At 51.3% G+C, this 16159-nt stretch overlaps 1 protein-coding gene across 2 annotated transcripts in view; it reads left to right on the forward strand.

Annotated features, from left to right (window-relative positions):
- Positions 1-16159, forward strand: part of TTYH1 (tweety family member 1) — a 67913-nt gene that overhangs the window by 35298 nt on the left and 16456 nt on the right. For both annotated transcript variants that reach the window (XM_083411622.1, XM_083411623.1), the window contains exons 3-10: positions 5305-5416; positions 7197-7417; positions 9391-9486; positions 11831-11903; positions 12219-12294; positions 14382-14437; positions 15716-15808; positions 15985-16077. In XM_083411622.1, the coding sequence (XP_083267748.1) occupies positions 5305-5416; positions 7197-7417; positions 9391-9486; positions 11831-11903; positions 12219-12294; positions 14382-14437; positions 15716-15808; positions 15985-16077 (820 nt within the window). The remainder of the gene's footprint in view (positions 1-5304; positions 5417-7196; positions 7418-9390; positions 9487-11830; positions 11904-12218; positions 12295-14381; positions 14438-15715; positions 15809-15984; positions 16078-16159) is intronic.

Genomic DNA, 16159 nt, shown 5'->3' on the forward strand with positions numbered 1-16159 from the left:
TCAGCCCTCTCTATCTGACTCTCGGAGCTCTCCCCAAGCCAAACTCTTCCCCCTACAGGCCACACCCCCTCACCAGCCCCAGTTCATACCCTCCTTGAGGGTTTTGCTGGGTTAGAACATTGTCCTTGAACCCAGACCATGCCTCTTGGTTGCCTCGATGGAAGACACGTAGTGGTGTGGGTGGGTGTAAACTTGCCTCCTGAATAAAGGTAACATTTGCATTCATGGTTTCGTCTTTAATCCCCCATCACCTCACCAGGAAGTTAGCTTGGCTCTTCCAGGAATTAGATGGCTTGATTAGCTTTTAACACTTGCTGGATCCTGGCATCAGAGGAGACGACCTACAGCTTAACACCCCAAACAAATAACAACACCATGAGGAACTTGGTCAAAAGCTTTACTGAAGCATTCCCCTGAAATGAGAGAGGCTCGTCTAACATGACTTATATTTGAGAAACCCATGCTGGGTCTTAGTAATCACAGCATCCTCTTCTAAGTGCTCACAGACAGACTGTTGATCTGTTCCGGGACCTTTCCCGGTGTCAACATTAAGATGTTTTGGGCCCAAGTTGTGAGCCATCTGGGTGCTGCATTCCTGCACTGGCTGCAGCTTCCAGACCAGAGAAAAGGGCAGCCTTACAGAAAGCACCATTCAGTAATCAAGCTGAGAGGTTATCCATGCATGGATCACTGTCATCAGGCTATCCTGGTCCAAGAATGGTCACAGCTGGTGCCACAACCAAAGCTTGCTCTCCTAGCCACAGAGTTCATTTGAGCCTCCAGTGACAAAGATGGATCAGGGAGTCCACCTAAGCTACAAAGTTGTTCCATCAGAGGGAGTGCAAACCTATCCAGAACAGGTAATTGACCAATCTCCCAGACATGGAGATTTTGAGACTCTTGAGGCCCAGATATAAAGTTTCTTTTTTCTTGTCCCACTGGAATGTGCTCTGGAGAGTTTAGGGAAGGGTAGGGTGGGAACCAAGACTCCCGACTCCTTTGAGAAGAGAGGGGTAGATAGAGAGGGTCTGTGGAGGGGGTGGGATTGGAGCCAGGAACACTCTCCCGCCCCCCCCCCAACACCATGGTTTTTTGGTTTTTTTATCCCCTCACCCTTCAGCCTGGGAACTGCCTCCCATCTAATGAAAAAGCTCCATTATCATGAGAATGGTGCTGCCTCTCCCCCACCCTGCAAGGCGAGGAGAGGAGGGAGGTGGTTGCCATAGAAATGAGATTTAGGGAGAAAGAGAAAGAGAGGGCCTGGTGTGACTGAAAGAGGCAAAGATGGGGGTGGGCAAAGACCTGTGTGAGAGTTGGGTGGGTACGTGAATGGAGGGGTGAATGAAAGGAGAGAGAAAGGGAGAATGGCTGGGGGCTGGTGTGTGAAGGGAGAGCAGGTGGATCTGTGAATGCAGTGCTGGCTCCAGGATTTGGGGGAGAGCTCAGGCCGGGCATGCCAACTGAGATTTCCCTCGCGGGCATGCCCACAACCTCCTTGGGATCGTGGCCCTGGGATCATGGCCCTGGCGCCAGCCTTGGATCCTCAGAGCTGGCCAGGATGGATGTGAGAGCCTGGACACTCAGACAGATGAGGTGACTAGTTGAGAGGCTGCTTGAGTGAGTTCAGGGTGAAGCCAAACTCCTGTCAGAGTGATCTTCCCTGAAAAGGATTGATTCCCACTCAGCCCACGGAGCGTAACTCAATGTTGACTCAAAGGGAGGACAGGCCTGACCTATCTCCCTCTTTCCTATTGCAAAAAGCCCCTTTTGCTACTAATTTTAGTAGGGTTATGAGGGACCAATGATCTGGCCAAATTTGGGGAGGAGGGTACAAAGAACTTGCCTATCACCCCCCCTCCCCATAATTCAAACACTGGTGTAACAATGGTACAGCAGCTAAAAGGATAAATGCAATTCTGGGTTGCATCAACTTGTACACACTAGACCTTGAAAGCACATTTGAAGCACATTGTTTCCTTCAAAGAATACTGGTCACTGTAGTTTGCTAAGGGTTTCTGGGAATTGCAATGTCATGAGGGATAAACTACAGGGCCCAGAATTCTTTTGAGTGGAAGGATATGCTTTGAAGGTGGTTTAAAGGCATAACACAGCCATATACTGTTGTGATTGCAAGGGGCTTTGGTCAGGCCTTGCCTGGAGTACCTAAAATGGGTAGCCTATTTTAGGAAACGCGGGACACGGGTGGCGCTATGGGTAAAAGCCTCAGCACCTAGGGCTTGCTGATCGAAAGGTTGGCGGTTCGAATCCCCGCGGCGGGGTGCGCTCCTGTTGTTCGGTCCCAGCGCCTGCCAACCTAGCAGTTCGAAAGCACTCCCGGGTGCAAGTAGATAAATAGGGACCGCTTACTAGCGGGAAGGTAAACGGCGTTTCCGTGTGCGGCTCTGGCTCGCCAGAGCAGCGATGTCACACTGGCCACGTGACCCGGAAGTGTCTTCGGACAGCGCTGGCCCTTGGCCTCTTTGAGTGAGATGGGCGCACAACCCTAGAGTCTGTCAAGACTGGCCTGTACGGGCAGGGGTACTTTTACCTTTTTTATTTTAGGAAAGATATAGAAACCGTGGGATGCATCTAGAAGACAGAGAGGGTGCGGGGCCAGGATGCCAAACCCTATGAGGAAAGGTGGAAGGCAGGTACTGAAGAAGTAACCATTAAGAGTCATTGTATAACAGTTGTCTTCAAATATTTAAAAGGGAGTCACATAGAAAATGGAACATTTTGTTTTTCTGCTGCTCCAGAAGGTAGTGAATGAACAAATATGTTCAAATCACAAGGAGGCCTTCCAGATGTTGCTGGACTACAACTCCCATAATCCCCTACCATTGAGTGGGGTTGGTGGGAATTGGAGTCTGGCAACATCTGGAGAGCTCCAGGTTCCCATCCCTTGCCATGGGGGATCAGAAAAAGTGTCTATTGACAAGCACCTGCGTATGTAATGTCAGTATAGCATCACTGAATTGGTGGCATTTAAGGACACGGGTGGCGCTGTGGGTTAAACCACAGAGCCTAGGGCTTGCCAATCAGAAGGTTGGCAGTTCAAATCCCCGTGACAGGGTGAGCTCCCTTTGCTCGGTCCCTGCTCCTGCCAACCTAGCAGTTCGAAAGCACTTCAAAGTGCAAGTAGATAAATAGGTACCACTCCGGCGGGAAGGTAAACAGCGTTTCCATGTGCTGCTCTGGTTCGCCAGAAGCGGCTTAGTCATGCTGGCCGCATGACCCAGAAGCTGTACGCCGGCTCCCTCGGCCAATAGAGCAAGATGAGTGCCGCAACCCCAGAGTCGGCCACGACTGGACCTAGTGGTCAGGGGTTCCCTTTACCTTTACCTTAAGGATCTTGGGGTTGAGCAACAGGTGGGAAGGGAGGAAGGTTGTGAGAGATAAATGGAAGAAGAGCAGGAGCTGTGCATTCATCTAGTCTGATTCATCACCAATCCTGCACATAATCCTGGGAAACCTGGATAAAATACTAAAATACAAACAAACAAGAAATCCCTAGCCTAGGAAAAAATCACCAGATAAGAACAAAAACTAGCCGTCCATGAACTCGGGCGAACTGCCCCATGGAGTGGGGCTCAGGTGGATGAATGTACGGAGAAGGGCAGTTCTGACTGAAGGAAGAACCACCGGTATTTTTGGTCCCTCTTGTGCTAATCCCCATACATTTTGGTTGCAGCTGTTCTGCGCACGCCTGTGTCATTACCAGAAAGACTGTAATTACCCACCCGGCATGCTCATAATTACAGTTAAGAAGCGAGCCAGGGGGTGGGCAAATGCGGTTGTCAGGAGCCAGGCGCAGATAGGTGGCCCAATCCAGGACGAGGGAGGGAGAGAAGGAAAGAGAGAGGGGGTGGAGTGGGGAGATAACGGGTCTCTCTTGTGCACTGTTCCTTTCACACTCACTTGTTCCCTCTCTGTGCAAATCCCTTCCCAATCCCCAGCCAGTTGCCATAAGGAGCTTAGACGTTTTCCTCCCTGGCTTGATGCTGCTCCCCCAATGCATCTTTGCGCTCGTCCCTTCGGGCTCTTCTCTTCTGCACTAGCACTTCTCCTGATGCAACTCCTTCTTTCTTTCTTTCTTTCTTTCTTTCTTTCTTTCTTTGGCAAAGATTCCCTCCATTGTGCCTGCAGGATCCCTCCTTGTTCCCACCGTGGGTTCTTTGGGAGCACGGCTACACAGCCGTTTGCAAGCACGGGCTGGATGAGTGCACATCCAATATGCACCTGCCCCCCCACCAGTCCACAGGTGCCTGTTAGCATCCACACATGTCCGCTGCGTCCCCTTGCCCGTCCTTGCCCACCCTCGCCACAGATCGTGGCAGAGGTGGGCCTTGCACGGGATGCTGAGGCTACCCTGCAAGCGATTGCAAAAGGGAGAGAGCGGCAGCCTGCTTTGGAAAGTCCCGCCTTCGCCTCCTGCTATGTTGTTTTCAGGGCACTGTCAGCTGGGTCCCAGGACTCCGGACTCCGCCCCCCCTCCCTTCTCTGGGTCCGAGAGAAGCCCTGCGGCAGGCCCCCATTCAAAGACTGTGCAACGATCAACACCTCTTTGGAGCCGGAATATAGCATAGGTGAAGCAGGCGAAACACCTGCTTTCTGCATTTTCAGTTTAGTGCGCAAGCTCTGAATCAAAGAGTGTGGGAAACTATTGAGACTGAGGGGCTGTTTGGAGCCTCTTCTGACAGGTGCTTAACTGTTGACGGCCAGCTTCAAGGGCCCTTCCCGCATTCGCCTCCTTAGGGCTGTTCTTCTTTGAACTGGGCTCTGTACTTCACATAGAGAACTGTCCTCTGTGAAGCAGTGGCATAGCGTGGGTTGTCAGCACCCGGGGCAAGGCAAGTAATTTGCGCCCCCTAACCTGTGGAGCCAGGTAGGGGCAGAGAGCTCCGAGTGTGAGCGCCCCCCCCCCCAGATGTTGCGGCCGGTGTGGCCGCCCCCCTCCCCCGCACCTCCCACGCTATGCCACTGCTGTGAAGTAGGACACATGGCCACTCTAGCTCCATGTTACATAGTGTTAGGGGGCTGTGCAGGACCTGCGTTCAAGTCCCCATAGACATCTGCTTGGAGACTGTGAGAATGGGATGCTGCACTCGATGGGTGATTGGCCTCGTTCAGCTGGGACTTTCTGCTTCTTATATCCTGGTATAAACAGGCACAAGCAGCACAGATACGGGGCCATGCAGGATTTAAGGGACACCCTCCCCTTGTTTTGGGAACGGGGTTATGCCAGCTGCAAAGCCTGCATGCATGCTGATCCATTTCTCTGCCTCTCTCCACCCCCCAACGCAGTGCTGGGATTGGCATCGGTTTCTATGGAAACAGCGAGACCAACGATGGGGTGTACCAGGTCACATACTCGCTGCTGAACACCAACCACACACTAAGCTCCATCGATGCTCTGGTGAGTGCGTGAGCGAATGAGCGGGGAAACCCCATGCACTTGTTTATATGGTCAGTTACCCCTGAATACGCTTTTAATCTGTGCTCCACTTACAGAGAGGAACTGTAGGTTGAAATTGGCTGTAAGCAACCCATGGCTAGATCACTGGTATTTGACTCATGCCTCTTCCCTCCAGGGACATGTGCACAGCATGCGTCCGACATGTTGCAAGTGCCCCTAATATGAAGGCACACGGCAGCTAAGATTGCCGCAAGCGCTAAGCCGTGTCTAGGCATTCACCTCCACACATTATCAGAGCAAGTGTAGGGAAGAATCGGGGTGTGCAAGCCAGCCCTGTCCTTTCTGGCCACACCACGGAATCTTAGCACCCTGAATAGAAGGTCCAAAGGGGAGATTTCTCAGTATTCAGCTATTACCCACTTACAATTCTACAGATGAACCAGAACACTGAATGATCAGGGCTCCAGTTTGCATAGGAGATATCTAAGCACATCCAGCCCAATGTGTGAAAAGATCCCACTTCAGATCTACCTGCTCAGCATGCAGAGAGGTCAGCAGCAGAGCCTGTAGGGAAATTGGAAGGGCAGGCCTAGTGCGCTTGGTGTTAAAGGTGAACACCTGTAGCATATTGGTGATGCAGGTGAGTGGAATGAGAATGCCATGTGTGGCACAGGCAGTGATGGGTAGTGTCTATTGGGGCTGATTGGGCAGAAGGCAGGGAGGCCAACAGTAGGTGGCGCCAGAGCCAAGGATAGGCAGAGCCAACTCGTCCTCCTTCCTGTTAAGTTCAACAATGACAGAACGGAGAGTGAGGAACAGGAAGGGCGGCAGCCAGTCCGCCAGCCTATGGGCTGCTTTTGAGGAAGAAGACAGGCAGTGGGGGCTGGCTGAGATGACGTTGGCAGGGCACTAGCCCATTGGCCCTAATAGAACAGCCTCCACCAGGTGTGGGGAAACTTACTGGTTCAGATTGAACAAACTCATCCTGCTACTGGAAGCCCACACAAGGACTTTGGCTGGCACAGCATGGCTTTCCCTCCCCTTCTCCCTGCACACTGACACACACACACATGCCTCAGATCGGCTCTGGGAGGTTGTGAGAACCCCCAGAATAGTGTGCAGGGTTAGGAGGTGGCTCTACTGGGTAAGCAAAAATACAGGCACCGAAAAAACATTAGAACAGCACGACACTGGATTCCCTCCCACTATGGGGAAGGCAAGGTCATGGCATCTGGCACACCAAGGGTGCGAGTCCATCTAATCCAACGCTCTGTGTTCGCTGGCCCCCTTGGTGTGATGCAACCAGTGGGAGTCTCGCCTCTGAACGCGGAAAGGCGTTCCTCCATATTGCACCTCATAGCCATTGATAAACTTTCAAATGTCCTCTTCCCTTTGGCTGTGCGAAGAAGGAAATGAACACATCTCAGCAGATACATTTGATTTGCATAATCCAGGTCACAGAGCCTGACCCCGCCAACCCCCACTATAGCGCAGACAAGGTTCTGCAGTGCTGGCAAGATGGGAGCCAATCTCCAGGACTAACCCTGTGGTTAAGTCATTCTGTCGCTGATGTAAGGACAGCCTGTTCTCGAAGCGCAGCTTGGCACTCGGGTCCGGTGTGAACAGGCGCACATGGGACACAATGCGTCGCGTTTGCCACGGGCGTCTGGTGTACAAATCTGTGCCAAGGCCCTGCATGCCACACGATGCCATGTGGCACATATGGCTTCTCCTCCTTGCCTACACATCGCTTTGCGACTCTCCTCTTTTCTACCCACAGGTGTCTGAGACGGTGGAGCTGCTCTCGGCGACCGTACGGGGGGAGCTGACCCAGCTGGAGGAGACGCTGTCCCCACGAACTGAGCTGGTGGCCGTGGTGCGGAACACACGCCGCCAGGCAGAGGCAGTAGCGCAAACGCTGGATGGCATCCCTTTCTGGGGCGAGGCACGCAGCACACCCAGCGTCCTAGCAGAACAAATCGGCTACCTGGAAGATTACAGGTGAGATATGGGGTGCTGAAGAAGGGCATGCACTGAGGACGCGGGTGGCACTGTGGTCTAAACCACTGAGCTTCTTGAGCTTGCCAATCAGAAGGTTGGTGGTTCGAATCCATGCAACAGGGTGAGCTCCCATTGCTCTGTGCCAGCTCCTGCCAACCTAACAGTTCAAAAGCACGCCAGTGTAAGTAGATAAATAGGTACCACTGCGGTGGGAAGGTAAACAGCGTTTCCACGTGCTCTGGCTTCCGTTGCGCCAGAAGCGGTTTAGTCATGCTGGCCACATGACCCAGAAAGCTGTCTGTGGACAAACGCCGGCTCCCTTAGCCTGAAAGCGAGATGAGCACCACAACCCCATAGACGCCTTTGACTGGACTTAATCATCCAGAGGTCCTTTACCTTTACCTTTTTTGCACTGGGAAATGATGGTGGGTGTTAGTACTGACAGAAAGACAGGCTTTCTGTAGAAATGGATGTATGATGAGAAAAAGTGTACTCCAGGGAGCATAGGTTTTCTTTTCATTGTTGCTTTTCGGATTTATTAGTACAAAAACACTTTTTAGGCGACTTGGAATAAGAAAAGTACAGAGTTCAACACAGCATTCATGCATTCCCTAACAAAACAACAACCTCGAGAATCTTATCAACAGTAGAAACACCAGCTGTCTATAGGCCTTTGTAACCTAACACAATCCACATCTCCCATCAGTGCACATCCCATTACTTCCTGCTGAAATCGTAGAACCTTTGTGGACCGCAGTTGTTTCTGGCCCTTCTGAAATAGCCACCATGTGATAGGATTGGGGAACAACAATTTAATAAATACAGAGCGAACCTGCCTTGAACACACTATCACTGTGTCAATAATAAGTTCTTGAACACACCCGTAATAAAACACCAGTCCAGAGGGGCCCCAAATAAGCTCAGAGAATAAAGTAGGTTTACGTTAGTCTGTAAAACTATGGCTGAACTTCCACTCATTATTTGCAGGCTGGTGGGTGGGAAACCCCAAAGTCCCTTTATGACGGTGGTTCTCAGAGGGTATAGCGGGAGAAGATGGCAAGTGTGTGAGAAAGATTCGAGGGCAATCTTTAGATATTTCAGTGTGGTATAGTAAAAAAATTATTATTATTATTATTTGCAGAATATGGATAGATATCTTTTCAGGATGAGAGCAAGAACATCAAGTGTTTGGGAATGATCCATGTTCTTATGTGTAGCTGCCTTGTTTTATACTTGCTGGATGTCCCTATGACCGTATTATAAAGCAGTTGTGTCCTGTGTTATAAATCAAGCACTGCTAGGGATTGTTTTCTTTTTGTTTTCCAAAGTATTTCTTATCAATTTAAAAAAAAAATCAGTGGGGCGCGAGCAATTTTTTATTCTGAAAGCGTGATCCAGAGGGGAAAAAATAGTTTGAGAACCAACCACTGCTTTATGATGACCAACAAAAATGTCACAAAACAGCAAGCATAGGCAAACTCGGCCCTCCAGATGTTTGGGGACTACAACTCCCATCATCCCCGACCACTGGCCCTTTTAGCTAGGGATGATGGGAGTTGTAGTCCCCAAACATCTGGAGGGCCGAGTTTGCCTATGCCTGCAAAACAGCGAGAAAGCTTTTAAGTCTTCTAATCAGCCTGGATGTTCAGCAAAGCAGGAGGTACAGGACGTGGAAAGGAAACTTAGGGAGTGTTTTGCCATGATGCCTGTGTTGGTCAAAAACCCATTTTTGCTGCTTGGTGCCATGAAGAACATGTGAATTTCAGGATTTAGCATACTGCACCACTGCCTGGGAGGCTTGGTAGGACAGAGGGGTTGATGGCAGAGGCCACAGTCGGCTACCTACAACTCTACAGTCCCGGGGTGGGGGGAGCAACCTGGCAGTGGGAAGAGGTGGGCAGAAGGGTCGGAGGTGGAAGAAGCGGGCTGAGTGCGTCATCCTCACTCCCATCTCTTGCTCTCTGGCACCCCAGGTGGCTGGCCTACATTTTGCTGCTGCTGCTGGACCTCATCATCTGTCTCTTCACCTTGCTGGGGCTGGCGAAGCAGATCAAGTGGCTGGTAATCGTGTGAGTGCGCCATCTGGTGGGCACATCCGGGAGCTGCTGGTGTTGGGAGGTGGCAACTGAGAAGAGGGGAGAGGGAGGAAGGAGGAGGGAAGGAGACAAGGGAGCAAATCTACAAGGCGTCTTACGTCTTAAATCAGGGGTCCGCAAACTTTTTCAGCAGGGGGCCGGTCCGCTGTCCCTCAGACCTTGTGGGGGGCTCGGTATATATTTTTGGGGGGAAATGAACAAATTCCTATGCCCCACAAATAACCCAGAGATGCATTTTAAATAAAAGGGCACATTCTACTCATATAAAAACATGCTGATTCCCGGACCATCTGCGGGCTGGATTTAGAAGGCAATTGGGCCGGATCCAGCCCCTGGGCCTTAGTTTGCCTACTCATGTCTTAAACGCACCCAACAGGGATGCACTGAGGAATTGCCCATTTGAAACGAAACATCAGCGGGCTTCAAGCTGTATGGCCCTCCCTCGGGGGACAGGGGAATGTTTAATATCAAAACGTAAAGGTTTGCCGTGCAGAAACACACACAAACTGGGTAGCGAGACATTCCAAAAGGCAGCGCTGCAAGATCCTTTAGATGAGAGGGATCTGCTTGCAATACTCACTTCATTTGCCAGTATCCCAGAAGAGCCCGAGTGGAGAGGCAAAGGAGTAGACCTGCAAGGTTAATCTCAGGGTTGTGGGTTCAAGCCCCACATTGGCCAAAAGATTCCTGCATCGCAGTGGGTTGGACTAGATGACCCACGCATAGCTGTCAACGTTTCCCTTTTTTTTAAGGGAAATTCCCTTATTCCAAATAGGATTCCTTGCAAAAAAAGGGAAAAGTTGACAGCTATGGACCCACGTGGGCCCTTTCAACTCTGCAATGCTATGATTCTATCAGAACCCCATAGAGACCTTGCAACCCAGTTCCTTTCCCTGGCCCACAGGACTCAATTATTTAACAAAGGCAACACCCCCGCTTTCCTTCTCACTGCAGCCTCTGTCAATGTCCTCCCCTCCCCCCTGCCAGTGGTACAATCTGCCAGTACTGATGTGGCCCCTCTGTGTATGAGACCTGGGGCAATTGCCCCTACTATTCCAAATCCCACCACCACCACCAAAAAGGCCCTGCCACCATTCCACACCTCTTTCCCACCTCCTGCATCGATGTCTTCACCATTTCTAAGCCCTCTTGCTCACTCCCGGTCTCCCAAGCATTCGCACCAGGCACTCCTGCAGCTGGGTTTCCCGTACACCATCCAAACTTATCAAGGACTATTAGTATTTGTTTGTCAAATCCTAACTAAGCAGCCCTTTGAAGCAAAACCATGGCAATATCCCCATTCATGGTAATTAGGCAGCGTGCTCACACCAGATCGCATCTGCACTAGGCTTGGCCAACCTGGTGCCCTCGAGACATTTTGGACTACAACTCCCATCAGCCCCCTCAGTGCCCCATGATATAGTGATGTCATGTTAGATTCTGGTCTTAGAATCACATGCCCCCCTTCGCTCTCTAGATGGTCCTCCTTCAATTACCGTATTTTTGCTCTATAAGACGCACCCGACCCATAAGACGCACCTAGTTTTAGAAGAGGTGAACAAGAAAAAAAAAATTCTCTCCCTCTCTGCGCAGCGCCCCTTCAGCGAAGCAACAGGAGAAATGGAGCCCCTTCCATTTCTCCTCCCGCTTTGCTGAAGGGGCGCTGCGCAGAGAGGGAAAGCTGTGCAGCACCTATCCAGTGAAGCGAAGCCTCCGGAGCGCAGCGGGACTGCTCCTGCTGCGCTCAGGAGGCTTCGGGCGGCTATCCCTGAAGCCAGGAGAGCAAGAGGGATTGGTGCGCACCGATCCCTCTTGCTCTCCTGGCTTCAGCGAAAGCTGCGCAGCCTGCAATCGCTCCATAAGATGCACACACATTTCCCCTTACTTTTTAGGAGGGGGAAAGTGTGTCTTATAGAGCAGAAAATACGGTAATTCCAGATGAGGTGAGCCAGCATGGATGGGTCACATCCATCAACTGTCCCCATTAAATCAGGACATCCCATGGGGTGGTGGCTGCGCTCTCATGCACGAGCATGGTGCCCCCAAACACACAAGAGCTCAGGATCCAAAAACATGTGAGATTGCGGCCGGACATGTGTCTCATGCGAGATAGCGGCTCTCACGTGGGTCAAATGATTCGCATGGGAGCACAGCCCCGGAAGACAAGCATCCCGGTTTTGCACTGGTACATGTTAGAGGGTATGCTTCATATTCATTTAACTGAGCCAGGCCATTGGCTTCTGCCCCAGAGTCCTGCCCGGACTGCACCACCGCCAGTGCCCGTTTGAGTGCCTTCCTCTCTCTTTTCTGCCTACAGAATGACTGTCATGAGTTTCCTAGTCCTCATCCTGAGCTGGGGCTCCATGGGGCTGGAGACAGCAGCTGCTGTGGTGAGTTTGGGGCTGTTGTTGTTTTCTCTTAATACATTTGGCAGGGACAGTGCCCAGATCACTATTTCTTTCCTTTCAAAGTCCCCCCCCCCCAAAATCTCTATTTGAACCCTCCATATTCTCCCACGCCCTGCAGATCAAAGCTGCTGCCCCCACCATCCCAGCTTTGAGCCTTCTGTTGTGATGCCTATCAAAGTGACCCATGGCTGTCAAAGGTGCTGGACTCCACCTTCTGCAGTCACACATTTTTGCTTAGATCCTGCTAGCGACTGACTGCAGTCAAAGAGACATTTGTTTCTTCCCCTTTCCCTTCAGGGACTGAGCGATTTCTGCTTTGAGCCAGATGGCTATGTGATGAACACAACCCAAGCCAGCACTGGACTCAGCCCAGGTAGGATTGGAAGTGCCGTGGGGCCCAGGGAAAAGTAAAGTGGGTTAGCATTTGGGGAGCAGGGCTGACAACTTTCAAGCTGTGCCTTCGTTGCAGAAGCCTGATGTGTAGAGGTTCACCAGCGATCATGTTTCTCTCCATGCTGTGAAAAGCTTCCGATGCCAAATTTTGCAGGTATCAGGTCTGCTGTTAAATGCACAGGAGCAGACTGGGACTCCCCTCCTGCCCCCCCCACCCACTGGTTAGTTGGCAACCCTACCTGAAAAACCTGGCTTAAACTCACACCTGACTTGCCAGCTCAGCTGCAAGGCCTTCCTTGGGCTAATTGCCACTGAACCTGCTTCAGGCAATCTAGATTGTCACCCAGACTTAGCATCCGTGTCTAAAAGAATCGAAACCCAAGGTATTTTGTGGGGCATTCATTCGCCATTGATTCGCTTCTCAATGGGCCTATGACAGAGGTTCTCTGATGGAGACATCTAGTTAATGATAAATAGGCTGGATTCAACCCCCTGGTTCCCTTAGCAGAAGCCGGCATAAGGATCCCCACTAGCAAAGCGGGGCTTTCTCCCCATCTTTTTGATCTCAGGCCTCCCTCAGACCTACTCTGGAGGGTGGAGAGAACCCCCACAACAGCCCATGGGGGGAAGAAAGGGGAACAAGCAGAAATCTCTTAGCACTACGTTGAACTACGACCGGTACGACTATCCAAAGTAGCAAACAATGAAACGGAACTCTTTTATTTATCCCCTCCTATTGTGAGGCCGTGGTCCTCCCAGGGCCGGCAAGGTGAGGCGACCACCTTAGGCACCAGGATCCACAGGAGCGGCAAATCCAGCCTCCAAGGAACGCATACATAGCACATTTCTTCCAGTCTAGATCTGCCATTTCCTTGGCAGCCCCTCTCACCCAATTCTGCCTCCGCAGTGGCCTGGTCTGCTGGTCTCCTCCCATTCCTAGGTGGGGGCTGCCCTCCGGGGTCTCCTAGGCTCTGTCCCCACCTGTCGCGATTCAGAGTGAGCCGCTTTCCCCCCACGACTGCCCTTGATTCCTAGTTTAACCATTGGGTTGATTTGATTCCCCCCTTGTTTCTAACCACGAGGTGGATCTTCATTACCCCCCTTCTTCCCTGGCAGAGTGAGGAGGAACATCATTTTGTGGTTCGCCTCAGGTGCCCAAACGTATTGGGCCAGCCCTGGATCCTCCTGTGTGAAACTGAGTGACATGCCACAGACACATTGCCATCATCATTGGAAACATTCCAGCCTTTCTCAACCTGTGGGTCCCCAGATATTGTTGGACTACAACTCCCATCACTCCTAGCTAGCAAGGCCAGAGCTCAGGGATGATGGGAGTTGTAGTTCAACAACATCTGGGGACCCACAGGTTGAGAACCGCTGATAGACTGAAGTGCCCTTCCTTCCAACACGACTCCTGCCTTACTGCAGAGGAATATTTGATGTCATTGGGAGAGTCAAAATGGCTTCAGGATTGCTCTCCCATACTATTTCAGACACATGGTTCATATATTTAGATATGTGTGCATTTATGAGTATTTATTCTATATCTGAGACCTTACAATTCTTGTAACACCACCATAGGCACATAGGGGAGCCTGCGCTTCTGGAGTTAATAATTGCTGCAAGGGGAGGGGAGGTAATATTTGTCCAGAGTGAGAGAAGAAAGGGCGGCCCTTCCCAACTGCTCCCCATAGCTCTCCCCACAGCAGCTAATCAACAATGAAATAAAGAACCAAGGCACTACTGCATGTCATGTGGTTAGACCCCCATATATTGCTGAACTGCAATTCCCATTAGCTCCAGCAAGCGTGGCCAATGGTCAGGGATGATGGATATTGTAGTCCAGCAACATCTGGGCAGGGGAGGCACGCAAAGGTTCCCCACCCCTGCATAAAGTGTCACATGGCCTGTCCTGTTGCTATCAAGGGCAGAGACCCTCTTTTTGAACGTGTAAAACCCAAGTTAGATCAAACAAACACAGGATCCAGGAGGAGCACAGGAAAAGCCTGGTGCCTTGATAGGGAGCCACGGTCTGATTTCCTTTTCCTTTTCTTCCCAATCCCACAGAAATCCTGCAATACTACTTAACCTGCAGCCAAGACGTCTTTAACCCTTTCCAGCAGGTAGGCTTCCCTTAAGCCTTAAAGAAGTGTGCTGCATGTGGGTGCGTGGAGTGACTCTGGGCCAGCCTATCCCAAATTCCCTACCATGCAATGTTAGAATCGACCGCTATGTCCACTCTTATTTGTGTCAAGAAGGGCAAAGAATTATGCAGGACCCTGAAACGCCATGGGCCACCCCTCTGCTCCCACCACATCCAGCCACATACTCACACAGGCAGGGCTGTCTTAAGCATATGCAGCGCCGGGGTGCAAAGATCCGCCCCCCCCCCAGTTGCCCAGTCCCAGGTGCGCAGGAGGGCAGAGCTGGCCGGCCACCTCAGCGTCTCGCTGGCTCGCTCACCCCCGAACTCATGGCGCAGGGGCGCCCGCAGTAGAAGAGCCCGCCATGGCGCTCCGACCGACGGACGGGCTCTTCCCTGGGCTCAACTCTCAGGCTCCGGACTCTTGGCCTGGCGCCCCTGAGAGCCCGGCGCCCGGATGCCCTGCACTCTTAGCACCTATGGGTAAGACGGCCCTGCACACAGGATTCTTCCAAGCATTGCCTGTGCTTTTCTTCACAGCAGTAGGGACTAGAAACTTGCCGTTCCTTTCTTTCTTTTTAGTTTTATGTTGGTGCACTTGGTACCATCGTGACATTGCGGAATAAACGAGTTCTGCCCATTATGATTTGCTGAACTGAATATTCAACCGTCCCATAATGGACTGGAAAGCAAAAGAAAATCTCAAAAGCTATGTTTGTTTTTTAACCTAGAAATTCAGGGCCGTTTCCTGTCCCATCAGCACAAATATTTAAACTTGCACAACGGAACTCCCTCCCCTGGTGTGCCTCCTAAATCTGTCCTAAGAGTTCCCAGATTTGCATATTTGGGGAGGACCCAAGCAGGTGAGGGGGGAGATTTCCATTGCGCAAGTGTAAATCCTTGTGCTGAGGAGACATGTGGGTTGGCTGCAGCCCTTAAGAGATGGCATTGAGATGCAGATCCACACCTTATATTTAAAAGCATGTGGAATCCTGGGGACTGTAGTTTCTCCCCCACAGAGCTACAATTCTCAGTACGCTCAACAAACTAATGCTCCCAGGATTCTTTGGGGGAAGTCAGGTGCTTTCAGTGGGTGGTGTGGATTTGCCCTCAGTGGTTTTCTGCCCAAAGAATAGCATGAGCTCTTGTGTGGCTACAGGCCTCACCAGAAGAACTCTTGGAAGTTTCCCCCCCCTTGCGGTGGGCTTGTGAAGTTTTCTAACCCAACATGCCCTGTGTTCCTCCCGCCATTTTACAGAGGCTCACTATGTGTCAGAGGGCACTGTCCAACATACATTCTCAGCTGTACGGATTGGAAAGAGAAGCCATCCCACATTTTCCAGCAGCTGAGGTCAGTAGGAATTCCCAGATAGGAGGGGGGGGGGGGCAGAAAAATGCTGGGTGCCTAGACTCTTGATTCTCTTGGCCCGGAAAGGGATCTGGTGGGTTAGGAGGATGAGGGGTGGGGAAAGGGCTGTGTAATCCAGGGCTACTGGATTCTCTCCTCACATCCTCTGTGCATTGCAGAAAAACATCTTATCCATCCAGAGCACTTTGAACAACACAGAAAGCAAATTCCATAACCTTATTGCTCTGCTCAACTGCCGGGGACTTCATAAGGTAACCCACACACTCTTATTCTTCCTATATGTCATATACCTGTCATTTTTCTACGGCTGCATACCAGTGAAAGATGCCTCTG

This window comes from Podarcis tiliguerta, assembly GCF_965153285.1.
Source record: "Podarcis tiliguerta genome assembly, chromosome: 13".
NCBI lineage: Eukaryota > Metazoa > Chordata > Lepidosauria > Squamata > Lacertidae > Podarcis > Podarcis tiliguerta.